The following is a 22,242-nucleotide window of genomic DNA, read 5'->3' on the forward strand; positions in this document are numbered from 1 at the left end:
GGACTTTTGGAAACTTCCGTCCTCCAAGAATCGCAACGCTGCGCACACTTTTAAAAGTGGGGGTATTGCTGTTGATCTGTAACTTACTTTGAAGTCATCCTTTAACGTTTCCACAACGTAAACTACTGCATACTTTGACAATCGAAAATACGGCCTTAAACCTGAAATAATTTACTGATTATACAGATCTTTCCACATGATCATCAGCTTACAGTGCAGATGGCAATTCCAATGGATTCGACTTGTTCCTCACATTTCTTCTAATAGATGCATTTTCTTCATCATCAAAAAATAATTCCACCGAACTTATCATTTTTTGGGACAGCAAATAAAACTTGACGATCCGAAGATTCAATGGTTATATTCCAATCTTGGGTTGTTTTCCAAAACTCAGCCAAAATATTAAAATATTGTCCAGAATACACAAAAGAGTTATCCAAAGCGCAATTATTTTTAAAATGTTTTTTTTTTCGAATAGAGGTCACAAGTTTGAAAAAACACTGATCGATAACATGTTTATCGACCACCCAGTTGAGTTGACATTAATGGTACAACATTTCGTCTCAGTCGCGCAGACAACTGACAACGCAACTCAAGTTTAGTGGCAATACAAGATAGACCCATAAGTCTCTGTCGACTTGCATGCGACAATTGAACCCACTATAGTTGTTGAATCTAGTAAACTAGTTCAGTACCATGTTTCGTTTGCGTATGAGTTATTTCGTAAAAAAAAGAGATAACATTACCAATACGCTGTTCGTCCATACAAACGACCGGTGTCCACTGAACTATACTAGTGTTGGGCAATTTCGTTCTTTAAGCGGATCGATCTTTTTCGTTCCGTTCACTAAAAGGAACCGGGTCCTTCATATCGTTCGATGGCTCTTTTTCGTTCAATTGAAATTACGTTCAGTAATACCTGGAAGTTCTTTCATTCCCTTGTGAATATCGTTCATGCTTCCTCTTCTTCTTCTTGGAAAATATAAATGTAAACACGTCAATAGTAAATTCTCTTTAGAAATTTAACAATTTTTTAATGTCAAATACAAGAAGGTAAGTAAATTAATGTGTTTACAATGAAATCGTTTGTATTTTTAAGGGAATTATTATATTTTGTGGTTTTCTAGGAAGCTACTCCTCCACAAAAATAGTTTCAAGAACAACACAGAAGATTGCATATTCTGGCATTTAAGTATTGACGGTGTTTTTTTGGCTCAATATCAAAATGGTGCTACGGTTTCGTGTAATAGTCTAGTGGCCAGACAAGGAAATCTCTAGCCATTGAAAGCAAAAGATGAAACCAATTTCCCCGGACTAAAAGAAGAAGATGAAAATTCGGAAGGCAACATAGATGACAAAATCGATGAAAGTTGGCACATTCACAATGCCCAGGGCGTTTTAAAGCTTTCAATGTAGGTGAAATCTATTCGTAGAACTTTGTTTCGAAGCGCAGGTGATAATTTGTTTAATTTCTTTTGCTATAGATGTTTCGTTGATGAGAATGAATTGTGGCGACCTCAACACTGGCAAGACAACAAATCCATGCAGTGGAATTTAATATTTACATATAGCCTGATGGGCTGGTGTGGATCGATTATGAAATAAAGAATATATCGTCCCCTGTAATACACAAAGACGTAAGGGTTAGGGTTACGTCAATTGCAGTAATAGAAGTCCATTAAGTCTTCCTATAGAAGATAATTAGGAAGAAGACCATTAGGTCTTCATTTAGAAGACCATAAGGTTAGACCATTAGGTTTTCCTTCTTATAGAAGGCCTCACTGAAATGCCCGAAGACGTTACCCTCACAACTTTGCGCCTTTGGGCATTACTGTTGAAAATATTGTTTACCCACACCAGGCCATCTATCATCTATGGAAGCGGAACAAATATTTGCAATAAAAAATAATATGTAAATAGCAATAGAAATAAAACAAGACCTAATAATAACAATATTCTTTACAAACTTGTAATAGAAAGAAAAGTCATTTGACGTTAGATTCAATCGGACAACATAAAGTGAATAAAATAGTAAAACTTTGTAGACAAGGAAGAAGGAGTATTAATAAACGAGCTTAAAGGAGACTTATGGAGACCAACAGGGAGTATTATATAGACATTAAGGAGTCTTAAGAAGAAGGTCATAGAGCGTCATGATACCCAAGCATAAAAGAAACTGTATTGATGAGCGATAAAATTTAAAAGCAAGGCACATATTTGTAAATGTATTTTTATTTTAAATAAGTGTTAAACATTTTATGATTTGGAAGCAAATGCTATCCAAATTCATACTATTAGTGAGAAAAAGCATTCATGAAATAAAATATAATGCGAGGACTCAACGGAACGTAGCTTTATAATGCGCGATCAACACGATATATATTTTTAAAGATGAGAATTTGAGAATAGATGTTTTATAATAAATGTAAATAGTTACTATGTTCCGAAATCAGTCTTAGAACTCAAGACAACTTTTCTGATTTACGTTATGAGTGATCAACACGTCATAAATATAAAGGAACGAAAATATATGTATAGCTTTACATATTGTTGTGGAGGAATACTACTTTCTTAACCTTTGCTGGTTTTAAAAGTGTTCGTCTATCACGGATAATCTGACCAGTGGCAGAGAAGATCCTCTCACATGGGACAGATGTGGCTGTTATACATAAACGTGTTAACATATATGAGTAAACTCTAGGGTACAAGTCCTTTCTCTGCTTCCACCACACCAGAGGGTCCATCTTCCGTCCTACATATTCTTCAACAAGGTACTTATCAAATTCTTTAGTTGCCGCTTCCGTGTCACTGTCTGTACCCGCCGTTTTATCAAAGTCCTCATCAAACAATTTCCAGAAATCAGGCTCACTTTTATGTTCTGCGTCAGTTACTTCCACTGTGTGATTGTTGTTGACCTGATTTGGTAATTGTATACTCTTTATTTTTTCCCTCAATTTTCTAACTGCAGCTTCATAGTCCACATTGTTTTTGAAAGCTTTACGCTTAAAACGAGGATCGAGTATGGCACTTTCAGCATACAAATCATTTTTTTCATATTCGGAAAACCGTGAAAACGTGCCATGTTTCAAAGCCAATAACATTGCTGAAACCATGCTGTTTGCAGATGACTTACCGGCAATCGATTGCTTTAAAATATTGGACAGTACCAGAACCTTGGAAAGGGTGACATTGTTTTCTGCAGAAATCTCAACTGTCATCTCATAAAATGGTTTGAGAATTGGAAGCACTTCTTCAATTATGTCCCAGTATTCAAAGCTCAGAACTAACTTTGGTTTTATTAGGGATAATGTTGTAATCACTACGTTTTTTCGATCATACAACCGTTGAAGCATGTCATACGTTGAGTTCTAACGTGTATCGACATCCTGCTTAAGCTTTAGCACGGGTAGTTCCAAGTGCTGTTGAGCCTCACATAGTTTTTTCCAAGCATTTGTGCTTCTGTGGAAAAAGGCTACAATATTGCGAACCTTTACCAGAATATCATTGATATGTGATAGCGCATTTTTTACTATTAGGTTTAATGTGTGAGCAAAGCAGCAAAGACCTTGAAAGTTTGTATTCCGGAAACCTGCTACTATATTGCTGGCGTTGTCACTGACAACGGCTGAAACTTTGTATGTAACACAAAACTCCGTGGCTATATCTGTTATGGCAGATGAAAGATTGAATGCTGTGTGCCTATCGGAAAATTCGAAACATGATAATAAGTTTGATCTTAATACATCATTATGAATATAATGAGCTGTGACAGCAATATAAGAGTTATTTGCTTTTGATGTCCAACCATCTGTAGTTAGGCATACAGCAGTAGCAGCCTCAACTTCTTTTTTAACAATCTCAAGTATTTCAGAATACGTGTTATCTAACAGCATGTTAGATAATGTTTTGCGGGACGGCATATTGTAGTGTGGATACTGCGAAACCATGCGCAAGAGGTTTTGAAACTCTGGTTCTTCCACAATCCTGAATGCATGGTGTTCTGTTGGTTCTTCACTAAGAATTTGAGACGGGAATTGCCTTTCAAATAAATTTGGTATAAGGGGGTGTTTGTTTTTCAAGTGTCGATTAAGATTCCCTGTTGATCCCGAAGCAACACTAATAAAATTTTTGCAATATTTGCACTTGGCCTTTCCCTTAACAGCTTCATCAAAATGAAGCCAAATGGAACTTGTCTTCCTAGATCCCATATTATTTCCTTTCTGTAAAATTAAATTTATGTCAATATCTTGGAATATACATAACATTAGCGCTATCCAAGAAGTATATACCTTTATGTAAATTTACAATTCACTGAGGACCAAAATATAACTTTTATAATGTTTATCACTAGTTTTGAAAATATTACATTCCTGATCGATGCACAATATGTTTGTTTGTTATTTTTGAATTCACCAACGGAATGACTGACTTAAGGAGAAAAAATAACGAAATGAACGAAATATCATTCATTTTCCTCCACTATGGCATCTCTCATTTTTAATGGAAAAGAGAGACATAGCGAAGTGTAAAGTAAACTGAGCTGTTAGCTCACTGAACGTAATGCAAAAAGAAGAGCTATGTTAAAGAAAATAACTAAAAGAACGACGTAATCTAAGTGAACGACATAAACGAAAGTGCTTGATACGGATCCGTTCGTTTATTTCACGGATTCGTTCATTTGAACCGGTTCGTTCTTGAACGACACAACTCTAAACTATACAGTGAACTAGGTCGTTCAAACGAACTAGATTTTAACAACTCTAGAACCCACGTCCACGAAAACATATGAAAAGTGTTGTCACGACATGTTGGCGTTCAAAGCCAATTGCTCAAAAGCACCAAGTAGACCAAAAAAATCGTCTGGTACCAATGTCTCCATATGACCTTTCATGAATTATAGACTCATTACTTCCAATTTTTATATTGACTTACTACCTACAGGGTGCCACCGTGGTGCAATGGTATGCACACCCGCCTTGCACGCTGAAGGTCGTGGGTTCGATTCCCAGGCCAGTCAACATCAAACACTTTTCAACGGTGGCAAAATACCCCTCAGTAATGTTGGCGACATTTTCTGAGTATTTCAGCCTTGTACAACTTCTCTACAAGTGGTGTCTTAGACACGCCGTTCGGACTCGGCGATAAACAGTAAGTCCCATATCATTGAGCTAATATGAATCGGGGTGCACTCACTGATATGAGAGAAGTCTCCCCTGTCCAGCCTGGGATGTTTGTGGAACAATTATATATTATATTACTACCTCCAATATCAACACCTGGTACCTCAGCAACTACTGACCTACTATTGACATACAAGTTCCAATGTCTCTAGTATGGGAAAAAGTATCAAGCCTTATAACTTCCGCGAAAAGCCACTAACCCATGAAAAAATAAACGATTTTTTAATAGAAATCGATGAACATTTTACGTTTCACACTGTAGTGTAGGTATCTCATTTTGAATAGAATGTATGTCTTTGAAAAAAAAAAACGTTGACGATTTTGTATAATTCTCACAATTACAGCTTGTTCATGTATGTCGACCGAAAAGTTTTTTGCGCTTCGGAAGTGGAAAAAAATCATTTTCTGTTCATGTTAACGCCTTCGAAACGAAAATCTATGCGACTGACAAGCCATGCGAAAAAACCATAACGTACACTTTTCCATTCAATTTGGGTTTATGTATTTCGAAAAGACTGTCTCTTATAGAAAGAGAATGTCAAAATCACTCACTTGCTTTGTAGCTGCCGAGTAGAACGCAAACTCGCGAATAACACCGAAAATCTTAAAACAAATTTATGCAACCCAATCTTGAAACAAAATAAAAATTTTATAGGCACGTTTTAATGGCGGTTTCATTCATTATTTTGAAGAAATCAATAAAATAAAATAATTCAAAATACCGACACATTTTATTTTTCAAACAAAACAAATCACACATATTCCAATGCTTGTATGTATATGTGAATTTTGTTTTCATTTCTCATTTGGCTCTCATTTATAAACATAGTTGAACAAATGTACATTCAAATTAGTAGTATTTCGCACAGGATACGTAACGGCAGTCGCACGATAGTTTGCGAAATACATGAATCCATTTTTAGACGGAATTGAGTGACTGCTTTCCTTTCGTACAGGTTCCCGTGCGACATACATGAACAGGCGGTTAAAGAAAATTAGTGAGACCCAAAAGGATATGTTATTTTTATGATTGTTTTCAGAAACTAATAAACTCTGATACTCTTTGGGATTTTTTATTTTAGCTACTCATTTGCGGTTAATTAAAGGGGGGAATTATTTTTATTAATATGCATTTTCCGTTGATTACCTGTTAGGGATGATTTTTTTTACAGAAACCCGAAAAGTAAATTTTTTAAAAGTGAATAGTGAATGTGAAGCGAAAAAATGAATTATAAAGTGTCTATCGAAAAGAGCGCTTCAAACTCGACGAAGAACAAGGTAAACTGGACACAGAACCTAGGCTAGCTTCGAGGGGCATCATTGGACGCTTCCTATCCCTAGGCTTTCGATTAGTCGACTCTTTGGTTTGAAAAGTCTAAAAATCGAAGTCGACCTTTGGTTATAGAGAAATCGAAAAGTCGACCTTTCATGTTTTAAAACACCGTGGAACCCGCATATATCGGTCTTTCGGGCAAAACTAACAACACTTCAGGAAGTCAATGGGCGCAGCAAAAAAAAAAGAATCTATCAAGCATGTCACAGATTCTTATCGGGATGGTTTCAATTCAGTAATTTCATTTCGATAAGTTTTGTTTTAGCTTCTTCAGATTTCGATCGATTTGCTGAATTTCGAAAATCGTATTATTAAGTATAAATATGACAAAATTTGATGTATCAAAAAAAAAATCAAAACAAAACAAAAACATATGATTAGAACACACTGTAGAAGTGGGAATTGTGCAAATATTCTGTTTAAAGAAAGTTGTTTGTGCGAAAAGAAAGTTAAATTTTATTGAAATCGAGGCGTAAAGTAATCAACATAATATTGAAAAATACCTTTTTCGAGTTCTTTCTTCTTTTGTTTTCTTTTATCCTTGATTTAATTTACCATTCGTAATGCCAGATCGTGTAGTTCTCACATGTGGCAATACTTTGTTAATAACACTGTGCAACATATTTAAGATGATCTTGTGCAAACAATTCGAACTGAGGATTTTTTTGAAAGTACAGACCCAAACGACAAGAAACCCTAGTTGGGGTTTGTTGTGTCAGATCCAGCTAGGATTTTATGGCCCCATCTAAACATGGTTAAATATTGATTTTTTAAAGTAATTCGGGCTATGTCTCTGAAACCAATGCGAATCTTCTTCTGACCTCTGAAGCAAATTTGTAGATAAGGACAAGAATAAACTATTTGGGGAATGAATGAACTCGAAAAACTACATTTATTGCCTCAAATTTCAAAATATATGCAAAAATTCCACAATTTTTATACATTTCGCACCGTATCTCCAAAACCGTTAATTTCTTCTGAATGTTTTCTTTTGGAAAAATATTCCCTGGAATGTAATACACAACTCATCGGAACATGTCATTGTTGTAAAATGCCTCTATGCCGTTGTCTTCAGTACATTTTTCAACGACGATTTAATAAAAATTTCAATAATGTGGTGAAATCCGAAATGCGAGAATAAACTGTTGGTGTGAACTGTGTTTGAAATACGTGTTGTAAAAGATATGATGCAAAATACCGCTGAAACAACATGAAGTAAGCATTTTGGAGTTTCAGAATGTTCTGAAGAATTGTTGAAAACATTATTTGGAAGATTTTTGCAAACGGTTACATGGTTCAACTCCCAATAGTTTAGCCGATCCTGACCAGAATTTCAGCAATTATGTAAAATTTTCTATATTTTATAGATTTTGATGCCCTAGATGGAGTTTTTCTTATGTGGTTTTTTCAAAAGATAAGTTCTATTAGTTTAGGGCTACAATATTGCTTAAGGCAGCAAGGCCAAATTCCTATTCCTTTCTGAGATAAAGGTCTGATAAATGCAAAAAAGTGTAGATTTAGCCCGGTTTAGATGAGACCATAAAATCCGAACTGGATCTGACAGGACAAAACCCTACTAGGGTTTTCGTAGTCTAAATATGTACTTTCAAAAAATGCATACGAGAAGTTGTTTGCATTTTCAGTGTTGCATAGTGTAATTGGTTTCGTTAATTGAGAAATTTTGCGAATTCTTTAAATAAAATGATAGTAAATATGATATTAAATGTGATTTGGTTAAAAGTGACATGTTTCCAAAAAATGCAATTCCACTTGCAAAAATAAACGTGGTTTCATTCCGAAAACATTTTTCGTTTTTTGGTTTCTGAAGAAGCTATTGGTCTGTTCCTTTACTTCTGAAAATGGTAAACCGGCAAAAGTAGTAAAAGTTATAAACTGCTCCCATATGAATTGTATTGTGTCAGAAGTAAAGGAACGCTTTTCGAGTAAAAAGTTGTAAAACTTGAAGATTCTTAAACGTAAAGGTACAGAGCTTATGTAAATACGGAATCAATTCCACTTTCGATCGGAATTCGTTTCTGTGGCATGTATGTATGATCCAATGAAGGAATTGTTTGACATTACCAAGGTAAAAGGCGAATAGATGTGCAAAGAGGGCAAATTAAAAACAAAGGCTGCGTTGGTTATTCGAGCGGCAAACCGCAAACCTGCTGGTGTCAATACCATCCATCCACGAAAGAAGACAATGGAAGCGACTACGTCCACACATCCCAGCTCAGCCATACCTGATTGTACAGATAGTTCCTGGGAGAATGAAAATGCAGCATCCACGAGCAAAAGGAAGTATAACCCAACAGTCATTGCAAGACGCCTTGTTACAAGCCCAAGACATCAACAATATTCCGGAAACTTTCCGCTGAAGTCATTGAAATCCATATCCAATGTCACAGGGAATCTGACCGGTGCACTATAGGTAATTTGCCCTGTTTTTAAGACAAAAATTAATAACAGCGGAATTAATGGATTTTTTAACTTTTTAAATTATTTGTGTGTAAAAGTGAGATAAAACAAAGATTTTTACAGATAAATTCGGATATAACGAACAACGGTTATAAGCAACTACGTATATAACTAACAAAGCTATTTTTTCCAATGCAATTTTCATTAGTTTTTTTATACACAACAAACTGTTGAAACCGATCACGGTAGTAAGTAACAACAATTTTGTACCCGCGAGTAGATTTTCCAATGAATTGTTACTACAGTTTTGTGTATTTTTTGAATATACGCTAATAAAGACGAGTTTAGTACTTCCTTAAACCGTATCAATGATTAATATGTAATAGAGAGATAAAATAAAGCTTACTACTGCCGCACCGTTTATAGAAAACCACGGATATACCGAACAATTTGTCGCCATTACTTATTTTACTTGCAATGAAATTGTAAACAACAATATTTTTTACATCTATTGTTTATTTCCTCACACCAAACTTCCACAATTTTAGGACTTTTTAATGAGAAGTAACCTAATAAAATCTCATAAAAATCAAAAAAACGGGCAAAATCGGGTTTTGAAACCTAGTAATACCAATGCATAAGATTTTCAGTAATGTGTTCTAGGTGGCAAAATCGCGGCCAAACACGGCCAATTTAGTATAAGACTATATGAAGTGAGTTTAGGAAAAATAAAATATTTATTTCTGACTTTTTGTGTTTTTTGGTCGCTACCCAGAATGTTTAAGCTATATTATATATTAAATAAATTCCTCTCGTAATTGCCAATCTATTCCATTTTACATATATGTATTTATATTTGGTTTATTTTTCCGCGGTTTTAAATACATTAAAATAGGCCTAACAATATATATTTTTTTAGTTTTTCTTCGAAATTCTCACTTTGACTGCAATTTAAACCGCGATAATGACGCTATTTTGAAAAATATCATTCATATTAATAAATTTTGACATGTTCTTTTTTCAATGCCAACTAAAAAATTATTATTATTAAAAGTTGCAAAATCGACTTTTTGCCTCAAAAACTGGGCAAATTACCTATAGTGCGGTGAAACAAAGCAGGCTTTATCTGAAGATGTAGAGTATGCACTTTGACGGCAAACACCATTGAATATTAGGTCGTAGTCCTAAAGAATGAATCAAAACAAATTAAGTTGACTGCTCTCAAATTGAAAGATGGAAAAACTCAAACAATCGCAAAAGGTCTCCAGAATATGTTAGAGGAGTTTAACCTCTGGGGATCAATTGTGATGATTGTTTCCGATAAAACAAATGTGAATGCCGGCAAAAATACAGGCGTTGTAGTTCGACTGCAGCAAATGTTCAAAGAGAAAGGTTACACAGCACCCAAGTTCATAAGTTGTTGCCAGCACCATGTGCTGGATCTCGACCTTCCGGTTGTCATGGGCGATAAGCTCCACGCGTCCACCAAACATCGAGTACTTCTTTGTGCAGTATTTGATGAGCAATTATGCTCGATTGAAAGCAGCCTTGAGTAATGTTAAACTTTGATTAAGGAAACAGGCGGCTGGAGAGACGAAATAAAGTTTCTCTTCCATCTCACTCGTGTCATCCGCCACTTCATTCATGTCCACATTTGATATAGGCCCCTAGAACCTGATCTCGATTTTAGTTTAGGTATTTTGAAGGTTTTAGCCACATTATCTAACAAAAATGGCTGAAATTTGGTATTTGTCTTCATTAGGGGTACAAAATATTGCCGCTTAGAATGGTCGGTACAGGGGTAAAAAATATTGCCGCTGAGAATGGTCGGTACAGGTACAAGTTTTGATGTAGCCTTTTAAAAATTTAACCAAATTACTAAACCGAAACATATCAAATTTTGTGATTAGTTTTTGATAGCAGATTCGCAGTTTGGAAGGTCCAATCCTCTCTTTTTTAAAGAATTTTTCTACTAAATTGGCTATAACTTGGTAATTCGGAATCCGAATGATAGAAAACATCTATCTCCCATTGGTAATAAACCTTGTTTAAAAATATTAATATTCTTCAGTTAGCTTATTCCTACTTCTCCTAGAAATAAGCATCGACGTGGCGGAAAACCTTAGTACTTTCATAAACGAAACTAAACCATTTTTTCAATTTTACTTCAATTTAACTCGTTGGTCTTGAATTTTGTACGGTTCTGTAGATATACTATGAGCCGGAATCGGCGAAAAAAGTATAAAATTAGATTTTTTTTCTAATTTTTTATACCCAACACCACCATGTGGGGAGGGTATTATAAGTTGGTTTTCGCCAAAAAGTTTGTAACACATCGAAATAATGGTCGACGACCCATACTTATATATATCAAAATGAATGTCTCGACGAGCTGAGTCGATCTGGCTATGTGTGTCCGTCCGTCCGTCTGTCCATCTAAACCTTGTAATCACGCAACAGGTCGCAATTTTGATCGGATCGTCACGAAATTTTGGGTGTTGATAGGGGTCCCGGAGGGGAAGAAACCTATTGATTTTGGTGATGGTCGGATAGTATTTAGGGGTCGGAATGGGCAAAAAACTTATGTGGATAAAAAGACAACGTTTTTTCCAAAGCGAATATCTCAGCTTCTATATGGGGTATACCAAAAGCAAAACCTGACAATGAAAGTAGAAAATATCACCTTTCTAATGATGTAAAGTAGGTTCTTGTAGGTGATCAAATAACGAAGATATCACAATAGTCGCAAATAAACCCCAAATTTTCATGCTTGCGATTTTAGTTATAATGACGAATATCACAGCTTTGGCTGGGGACTTTCCAAAAGCAAAGCCTGACTATGAAAGTAGAAGATTCCACCTTTGCAATGATGCAAACTAGGTCGGCGTAGGTGACCAAATAGCGAAGATATCACAATAGTCGGTAATTCATCCAATTTTTCCATTTTTTTGGAAATCACGCTACAGGCCGCAATTTTGATCGGATCGTCACGAAATTTTGAGAGTTAATGGGAATCTCAAAGAGGAAGAAGCTTATTGATTTTGGTGAGGGTCGAATAATATTTAGGGGTCGGAATGGGCAAAAAACTTATTTGGATAAAAAGACAACGTTTTTTTCCAAAGCTAATTTCTCAGCTTCTATAAGGGGTATACAAAAAGCAAAACCTGACAATGAAAGTAGAAAATATCACCTTTCTAACGATGTAAAGTAGTCGTGGGTGATCAAACAACGAAGATATCACAATAGTCGCAAATTAAACCCAAATTTTCATTTATGCGATTTTAGTTATAATGACGAATATCACAGCTTTGGTTGGATACCCATCTTTTCAATGATGCAAAATAGGTCGGCGTAGGTGACCAAATAACGGAGATATCGCAATATTCGATAATACATCCCATTTTTTTTGGAAATCACGCTACTGGGCGCAATTTTGATCGGATCGTCACGAAATTTCGAGGGTTAATGAGGGTCTCACAGAGGAAGAAGCCTATTGATTTTGATAATATTTAGGGGTCGGAATGAGCAAAAACTTTATTTGGAGAAAAAGTCAACATTTTATTCCAAAGCAAATATCTCAGCGTCTAAAAGCAAAACCTGGCAATGAAAGTAGAAAATATCACCTTTACAACGATGTAACGTAGGTAGTCGTAGGTGGTCAAACAACGAAGATATCGCAATAGTCGCTAATAAAACCCAACTTTTCATTTTTGCGATTTTAATAGTAATGACGGATATCACACCTTTGGTTGGGGACCTTCTAAAAGCAAAGCCTGACTAAGAAAGTAGAAAATCCCATATTTGAAATTATGCAAAGTAGGTTGGCGTAGGTAGTCAAATAATAGAGATATCGCAATAGTCGTTAATGCATCCCTTTTTTCCACTTTTTCTTCAAACACACAACAGGTCGGAATTTTGATCGGATCATCACGAAATTTTCTCACAGAGATAGAAGCTTATTGATCGACAGTAGTCAAATATAAAATTAAATATTAATTATTTTGGTTCAGTTCGCCTTAAGTCATTTGTTATAAAAGCCAGATAGGTGAAAACTTTCGTATCTCCATAAACGAAATGTTTTCGAGTGAAAAGATTACTCACAGAGGTAGTGGTGTAGGGTATCACATAGTCGGCCCCGTACCGACTATAGCCTTTTCTCACTTGTTTTCTATATTGACATTCACAGACAGGTCATATGCTCCATAAAGTTGTTTACTGATATCTTTGGTGCATTATTGCTATTGATTGTTTCCTTAAATTTTGGACGATTAGGTATTTTGTGCTATTATGTCCTTTAAGAGGGGGACAAAACTAGCAGTTTTCAAATCAACTTACGTTCTGACACTCGCTTACGGAAGTGAATCATGGGCACTCACAATTAAAAACCAAAACAGAATCCAAACATCTGAAATGAAGTGCCTACGCCGAGTTGCAGGAAAACCCAGGAGAGATAGGGTTAGAAATGACACAATCAGATATAATCTTAATCTTAACGACAAAGTCGAGAAAAACAGTCTAAGATGGTTTGGCCATGTTGCAAGAATACCAGATACTAGATTGCAAAAACGTGGTTTGGAAGCAAGACCAATTGGGACATGAAGCAGAGGAAGACGAAGGATAACCTGGATGGACACAGTTAACAATATATTAACAAAACGTAACATAGAACCCACAACAGACAAAGCTGCGGCTAAAGAAAGATGGAGAAATCTTTGCAAAAATCTCTACACTGCAAGGTAAAAGATGTCCGGAATAAGTTAGTAAGTAGACCTTTGAGAATACGAATTCAACAGAGTTCATATGTTCTAGAAAGTGGTTATGTTTATAGTTGGTCGAATTTGTATTCTCGAAGTTTGAACAGTTTGATATACATATATAGACCTTGACGATTTTGACCTTGAAGATGAAAATTCGGTTAAGGGAAGAAAGCCCCCACCAAAATGAAGTTTTGAACCTATAAGGCATATGGAATTAGCGTTAAATATTTTTCGCTGTTTAAGCTCACTTTTGAGATTACAGGAAGTTGTAGAACATTTCGATCTCCTAACTCGTTTCTTTTAATGTTCTTCAATTACATGACATATACAATTATTTGTAATTGTAGCCCCTTTATAGCGATTTTTAATTAACATATATACATATGTATAAATATATATGTTTCTATTGCATTTTGAGTTTTTTTCAGCTTAAAAGCCTCCTACTGTTTAACAGTAAATTTAACTTCATGTACATATATACATACATATGTACATTTTCCCAATCCTTAAAAGTTTGTGCCTTTGTAATTTTGAATGCAAAAGTGATAGTACATATGACACTGATGGCTCGTCTGAGCTCACCATTAGTTTTCTCAGTGAATGGAAAATCTACTGGTAAAACATATATGTACATATGTATGTATTTATATTTCAGCTATTTATTATTCTAAAAACGTTTTAATTTTCAGCTAGCGGGACTTGCAACCATTTTCACTTCTTAATATAACCTGAGGTCGAAGATACATTCATGCTGATGCAATACATATACATACATATAATTGTCAAACAATGCCGTATAAAACTCAGATAATAGAAATTATCAAATTTGCCGCGCTTTAATCTTTTAAAATGTTAACAAATATCTACTTGTCAAATATTTACTGTTTTGTCTTCTGAATTATTTATTAACAATCTGCATATTCACCACAACAACCATATTGCCATAAAATTAGCCTGGTAGGCAGAATTTATTTGATTGGAAATGTGGGCATGTGTGTCGCTTTAGTCTTGTTTTTTTTTTCGTTTTATTTTGACGTATAGGTCTAAAGCATTGCCCTCATTTTAGCTACTGAACAAACAGGCTTCAGCATACATACATAAATTGGGTCAATCAGTATGCCGGAGTGCTGATATAAACTTTGTTGAATGTAGAGCATTTTTATGCTGACACACTGCACGTTGATATGGAATAATACAAGCCAACACCAAACCAACCATAGCTCCAATTCCGAATTACTATTTTTTTATTGAAATGAATGATTGCGGTTTTTGGTTTAATTACGACATAAATTGGCTTTATATTGATTTGAGCGAATATAAATAAGAGTGGATGGAGGCGATGGTGCAATGCACTCGAACTTGATTGAGTGGCGATGATGGTCGTCGACATGGAATCTTCAAAATGCAAATGCAAACGACTGCATCCAGTGCCAACTATGCATCACTACTAGTTGGTCTTGTATCCTGGACATTCCTACGCAGTCGTGATCGTAACAGCTCACGACGAAGACAATTGCTTTCGGCTTGGGCCATCTGAACCAACTAAAAAGAATTGAAAAGGATTAGTGTACATTTTATGAGATGAAAAATTGTAGACTCGGTTTGCTTACACTTTCTGTAAGGGCGGCTCTCTCCATGGATTCTGCATCCATATCTCCTGCAATTGACTCGGCCAATGATGAAGCTATTGAAGCAGTTTCAAATCGCTCGGTATTTTCCGATTCAGTGTATTTAGGCGGGGCTTCAGAGTCATCGCTATCATGGGCATAAAGATTGGCTGTTGTTCTGAGCTTAAACTTTGCCTTCTTGTAGGCATTTAACTCCTCCTTAAGACGTTGATTTTCCATTTCGAGAATATCAATCTGAAATTAAGTTCAATATAATTATTGCTAATGTTCGAAACTATTACATCTAAAGCAGGCCTTCATAAAAATGTAGGAAATGCTCTATCGAATAGGCTTACAATAATTCAATAATTTCCAAGAGAACGCTCATAAGATTCAACAATATTTTTGGGCCTCTTAACCGTTTAGACCGCGGACATAAGGTCTAATTTCACTTTGGGCGTTACGTTGGGTCACAAAGCCCAAATGCAATCGCTTACAAGACCCAATTTTTTATAAAAGTTAATTTTCATGGACCCTTGGACCGATAATGTTAGGTACGCGTACAGAAACTCATTAAACTTATAATCATCGTTAAATTCAAAATTTAAAACTTTGAACCTTTAACAGACAACCTTGGAACCTTGGACGCCTAGTCGGCATTAAAGCTAGGCGTTCAAAATTCTCCTTATCCTAGTAACATTATTACTAAAACCGGACTCAACGCCTGTCCTGTCGCCTATACATACGTTATGCTCCCATCTGCCTATTATACTCACACTCTCTAATTCAAATTCCAGTTCATCGATTATATCACGAGCCTCATCCAGTTCGTTCTGTAATTTTGTTACGTGATCCTGTAAATTGGCAATGGTCGATTTCTCCTTCTTTGTGGAAAGTCGGTGCTCCAACATCACACTTTGTTCTAAATATTATTTTAATCGGTTGAATGATTAACTCCCATAATTAATATATAGAAAAAAATTACCTTTGTCCCTTTGGGCTATTGCCGATTTCATAACTAATCCGTTTAGAGTTTTCTGACGACTGAAAACATCTTCCAGTGCCTTGCAACGCTGAACTTTGGCCACGAATGCTGTATGTAACTGGTTGTATTTGCGCTTCATTTTTTCAAGTTGTTCATACATGTTGTCGCGTTCATTTTCAAATTGGTATGCCTTCAGTCTTGCCTCCACATTCAATGTTGATTTTGATCGTTCGTCCCGCGATAAGCGTTCAATATCTTGTCGTAATTGAGTATTTTCCTCAACCAAAAGGGCCCGTTCGCTTTCCAATTGGAACACCTTTATTTTTAGATCTGCATTAAGTGATGAATTTGATCGTCCCTCATCGGCTAATCGTTGTAGTTCCCGTCGTAATTGAGCATTTTCTTCGATCAAACGTTCATTTTGGGCATTAACTGAAAGAAACGAAAAATTTATTATATTGAAAACCTAAATTAAAATTATTCACAAATACTAAAATTTACCTGCATTTAATTCAGCCTGCAAAATATTAAACTCTGACGACCTTTCCATTTGATTTGTGAAAATTGATTCGTTATTTCAACAAATTTACTTCTTATTTGTTAAAAGCCATGAAAGAAATGAAAAAGGTAGAAAGTAAATAATAACATTCTCACAATCTATACAAAAATTTAGTCACTTACTCAAATGTAGATATCGGTACATAAATGACAAAATAGACTATGTAGTAAAATAAAAAATAATTTAAACAAAAATAAGTTTCAGTGTTTTATTAAAAATGCACTTAAAACTAGAAAATAATTTGTCGCTTAGCCTCAATAAGTATATTCTTCCTCATGATGGAATCTCTCAAATAAAACGCTTACGTTTAATTTTGCTACCATTCTTAATTTAAATACAAGCGTTTTATTTGAGAGATTCCAACATGAGAAAGAATGTACTTATTGAGGCTAACGACAAATTATTTTCTAGTTTCAAGTGCATTTATAAATAAAACACTGAAACTTAATTTTTTTTTAAATTATTTTTTTTATTATTATTTTAATTTTTAGTAAATACATTTTTTGACCACTGAAAACCTCATAACCAAATTACAGCCAATTTAGGCCAAAAATGTAGATACATACAAACATTAAAATGCCTGAAATCGGGTGGTACTGTTTATAGGGGTTATACCAAAACCTGGACCTATGCCCACAATTTTTGGTGGGGTAGTTTCTGTCCCATTGGGAACTCCAAGTGCCAAGTAACAGCCAATTCGTCCTAAAAAGAAAATAAAATCTTTAAAACACTTGAAATCGGGTGGTACCGCTATATGGGGGCTATAGGAAAAAATGGACCAATATTCATGCGTTAACTGCGTTAAAAATGAGTTACTTGATTTGAACTAAATCGGTTGGTGCCGCTATATGGGGGCTATAGGAAGAAATGAACCCATATTGGTTTTGGTTTCATATGCATGTATTGTCATCCAAATCTGAATTGTGTGCAAAGTTTTAGTTCTATTGGTCAACTACAATTGTGTCAAAAATTAGTTAGCAGTTAGCAAATGAGTTAGCAAGTTAAATAAAACACTGTAAAAACGCTGTAAAAATGGACCAATATTGGTTTGGATTTCATATTCATGTATGCTCAAAGTTTCAGTTCGATTGGTCAACTGCAACTGTGTTAAAAATGAGCTACCAGATGAACTAAACGGACACCAAAGCAAGTTAAATAAAACACTGCACAGAGGGGAAACATAGGCCTAAAGTTGCTCAAAACTCAAAATATGAAAAAATTGTACTGTAACAAAAATAAAAACATTTTGCTACAGAATTAAAAAGTTGTTGTAATTTTTACCACTTGTGCATTAGGGTTATGACTTTTTGACATTTTTCCCAAAAATGGTTTCCTGCAGTGAGAATGAATGAACTCTTGCCTACAAATGCCTAAAATAACATTCATTCCGCAAAAACAACTTTTGAATTTTTTTTTAAAATTTTGTGAAATGACAGAAAATTATTTCCTGTTGCACGAATGGGATGGCAGAGAAGACTAGTTTCGTCCAACGCCACTTGGACTAATCAGTTCTCTTAGTTCTTTTTATATTTGTATTGAAAGCCGCATATGTAAACCAAATTAACTACTCCCACTTTGGTTTACATATGCGGCTACGAGAGTTATTAGGTGTTTCGGTTGAATTCGCATTTAAACGAATTCATCAGTCACACTTATTCTTGAGCTCGAGTCGTCATAAAATTGGGGAAGGGTTCTTTGTTTCAATACAAAAAACTAAGATAGCTGATGAGTCCAAGTGGCGTTGGACGAAACTAGTCTTCTCTGCCATCCCCTAAAGTAATCAATTTTAACTACATCCCACTTTAAACTTGTTGTTTTTAAATTTGAAAACAACAAATATGAGATTATGCTTGACTTACCTACAAATAGTAAGTAAAACACACATCTCAAAAAACTGTCAAAGTGAATCTAAAAAAATAAAAACTTTAAAAGCTTTTTGTGCGGAAGCTTTTTTTATCGAATCACTTTATAATTAAGTTTTTATGCAATCTTATGTAGAAACTCATCACGCTATGATACAGTGATATGAGGTTGTAAAAAAGTCATAACCCTATTGTGCATAACGCAAACACCTACACCAAAACACAGCACAATAGTCGTTCACTACTTTGCATCTTTTGCCATTTAATAAAGTACGGGAACAGACCAAAAATTTAACCGAACTGGGCAAAGTTGTTAACCACCTAATCAAAGCAAAATATTGAAATAATAGTGAAAAATGAAATCACCGATAGCGGCCGTCGGAAATGTTTGGTAGTTAGCCTCCTTTGAGTTTTACCAGACAACAAATATTGGTTATCACTATTAATTATAGATAAGAGTACGATTTTATTGATCACTATAGATGTATGTATGTATGTATGAAAAAATAAAACTTACATACATTAATTAGCTCTGTATGGCTAAAAAGTTTTGAATTCATAACAGACATAAACAAAACGAATAAAGCTTTTCAAAGCTACTTTATTTACATTTATTTAGCGAATGCTACAACCAGACAGCGTACACTGGAGGCCAATAAAATTAACCATTTTACTTGCTTGGCCTCTACATAAAATAACACGTTTCGTACAAAAATAACTAAAAATGCCTAGACATAGACAATGGAAGCTATAATTTTCTTATCCTAACAGAAATCGCATAAAATATTTTTGCATATTAAGGTTTTGGTTTGTGTACTCTATAGAGTTGTTCGTTTGAACCAACTAGTTCAGTATATAGTTCAATGGACACTGGTCGTTTGTATGAACAAATTGCGTATGAGTTGTTACATCACTTTGTTTTTATGAAATAACGATGGCCACCTTCGACACATCCAACGGAAATAACACTGTGTGTAATTTGTTGAGTCATAGATTACACTGGTCAACACGACTTTTGTTCATCCGATTGTGTTGTGTTTCTAACTGAAAACGGCGAGTTATTTGTGAATCCGGTCGAGGTTTTTCTCCACCAGCTCTTGTTTTTGAGATAAAGTTCAATATCGTTTTTTACTATTTTACCTAGAATTTCGTTATTCTCACATACAAACAAATATTTTTTGTGTGTGTTTTTCGACACGAATATATCAAGGAGATGTTGTACGCTCGATACAAACAGTTTCTGCATTAATTATGGTAAATATATATCAGAAAATATAGAGGACATACAACGGACTTTGCAAAAATTTTGTATTTTGAGTACTTTAAGCAGTAATTACGTCACCAGGAGAAGTCATAGGATCTTCATTTTGCATACCGGATATACTTTGGATGTCTACTACATAGTCCAGTATACAAATATATAATATAAAGTAAAATCGATGGAGATAAACCACTACCGGATTCGAAAATAACCCGCCGATTTCAGTTAGAAACACAAAAAAAATCGTATGAAACATCCAACTTTTTTAATTTTGTTGACCAGTGTTATTAATTAACCATATTCTGACAGCGCAGTATGATAGAAGACCAACAAAGAGAAAAAACGTGTCTGGCCGTTTTCCCTATGTTATCAACACTCGCGGTTATAGGCCTCAAAAGGTTTGTGGCTTTGATGTTAAAAGGGATCATTTTGTCAGAATCATATCTTCCAAATATTAAGAAGTTTTAAAGGTAAAGTTGTAGGTCTTGTCTTTATAAACAAAAATTGGTCAAAATCGCCAAGGTCTTTTAATTTTTTTCTCAAACAGATCAAAATTAGAGAAAGCAAGAAACTAGAACTAAACCAACTTTCTGGATAACATAAGTGCAAGCTATGGAGTGACATTAACATAAACGAAAACTGTAATAATAATTTTAGCCGTTTTTCATAGATTTTTATGTCTACTTTTAAATATAAATTAATGTAAACGAGACTTAATGTTATTACAAAATTCCCCAGAAGAAGTCACCATAACATCGACGAAACGTCGGGAAAAATGCAATAAAAATATATCTTTAATTTGCAAAACCAAACTAAAGGTCAATAAGCGAAACTCATTTAAATACTAAAAACTTTCTGGAACATACGACATCTATGGAATCGGTTGTTAAAGGTTAAAATAACAGAACAAATGCGATTTGTATCCTGTTTTCTCTCGTTCTGGTCCATAGATATTAAACCGTTTAATATTAAACAAATCAACTACAATAATGTAGCAAAGATATCATTAAACAATTTTCTTGAACATATGAATTGCCAGTGAAAGGTTCTTAAACGACAAAATAGCAAAACACTTTAGAAAATATTCCATTTATATACTTTTTTTCTCCGATTCTGGTCCATGGATATCAAACCGTAAACAATTTAAGAATACAGTCTTCTGTCATGCTGCGCTATCAGAATATGGTTTATAATTTAAGTGTAAGGTAAGCCAAAAAGAATCTTTAACTAAAATATCTCTCTCTAATTTCAGCTGAGGATATTTTATGGTGACACAGAAATGGGCAGCACATACCTCATAATTCTAGGATGTGATGCCAATGCTCATCATATCCATTGGGGTAGCCGCGACACAAATGCCTGAGGTGAGTCTGTATTCGAGTTTATATTGAAACATAATCTTATAATTTGCACTGAAAGCACCTTTCAAAATAGAGTTATATATCCGAAGAGTGCTCCTTTTCCGATCACCCTTCCAAGTAGCTAGTTACTCCATCGAAGCCTTGGCTTTCCGCCATGCGGCCCATATTTATAAGCCTTTTTAGCGGGTTCATCATCGCGCATTCTTATGGCATGGCCTAGCCAACGCATTCGTTGTATTTAGATAACCAAATTGCTTACAAAAGGACACCAATTACGATCATGCAAAAATTACGTCAGGAACATCATTCTTTCTGTCTTCGGTTATTGTGGTGCATCATTTTCAATGCTTAATTTAAAAATGTCCATTTTTTGTTTTCCGGTAAATTTTTAGCATTATGGTACTGCAAACGAAATATTTGTCTGCGCCATCTTCTACAACATTATATTATGAATTGTTAAAAAATCTCTACTAGTTTGAAAGTTGCAGCGACTACATTTTTTTATTTCATGTTGCATCATAATTTTCAGTGACAAGCGGCCCTCGAAAAACGCCTTAGATACGGTAAAATCATTCGTTACTTTTTATTGAATACCGGGTAATAAAGTAAGCGGCTGAACCAATCCACCCTTGTGCAATTTCAGGCTGCAGCTAAAAATAAGATTTCGGGATAAGGTTAACCATTAGGCCGGGGCGATTTGTATGGAAGGAAAAAAGTGATAGTGGGCGCTTGGAGTTTCTGATTCTTGGGATTGTACTGAACAAAAAAGTCCACTAGACCATATGTCTACAGTGAAAATCGAGCCCCCGGATTTTGACTTGAAATTTTTTTCAAGGATATTTTGGCCAAACCATATCTCAGAAACTTGACCTATCCTGAAAATTTCCTTTTGCGTTCTTAGTACACTCACCAAGGGCTT

The 22,242-nt window shown here is 34.9% G+C and overlaps 1 protein-coding gene and 1 long non-coding RNA gene across 2 annotated transcripts; one reads left to right on the top strand and one right to left on the bottom strand.

Annotated features, from left to right (window-relative positions):
• Positions 1-891: 891 nt before the first annotated feature.
• On the top strand, positions 892-2,049 carry LOC141394300 (uncharacterized). Its single transcript, XR_012410321.1, has 3 exons — positions 892-1,053; positions 1,128-1,412; positions 1,485-2,049. It is a non-coding gene; the product is annotated as an uncharacterized lncRNA (long non-coding RNA).
• Positions 2,050-14,909: 12,860 nt separating this feature from the next.
• Positions 14,910-16,920, bottom strand: LOC141392965 (uncharacterized). The gene is made up of 5 exons (XM_073965929.1): positions 16,782-16,920; positions 16,281-16,712; positions 16,072-16,217; positions 15,299-15,550; positions 14,910-15,230 (listed from the first exon to the last, which is right to left on the bottom strand). The coding sequence occupies exons 1-5, from the start codon at positions 16,828-16,830 to the stop codon at positions 15,123-15,125; spliced, it is 987 nt and encodes a 328-aa protein (XP_073822030.1). The 5' UTR covers positions 16,831-16,920; the 3' UTR covers positions 14,910-15,122.
• Positions 16,921-22,242: the final 5,322 nt, after the last annotated feature.

The sequence above is a fragment of the Musca autumnalis genome, unplaced genomic scaffold (genome assembly GCF_047663935.1).
Source record: "Musca autumnalis isolate F117 unplaced genomic scaffold, ASM4766393v1 scaffold_2, whole genome shotgun sequence".
Taxonomy (NCBI): Eukaryota; Metazoa; Arthropoda; class Insecta; order Diptera; family Muscidae; genus Musca; species Musca autumnalis.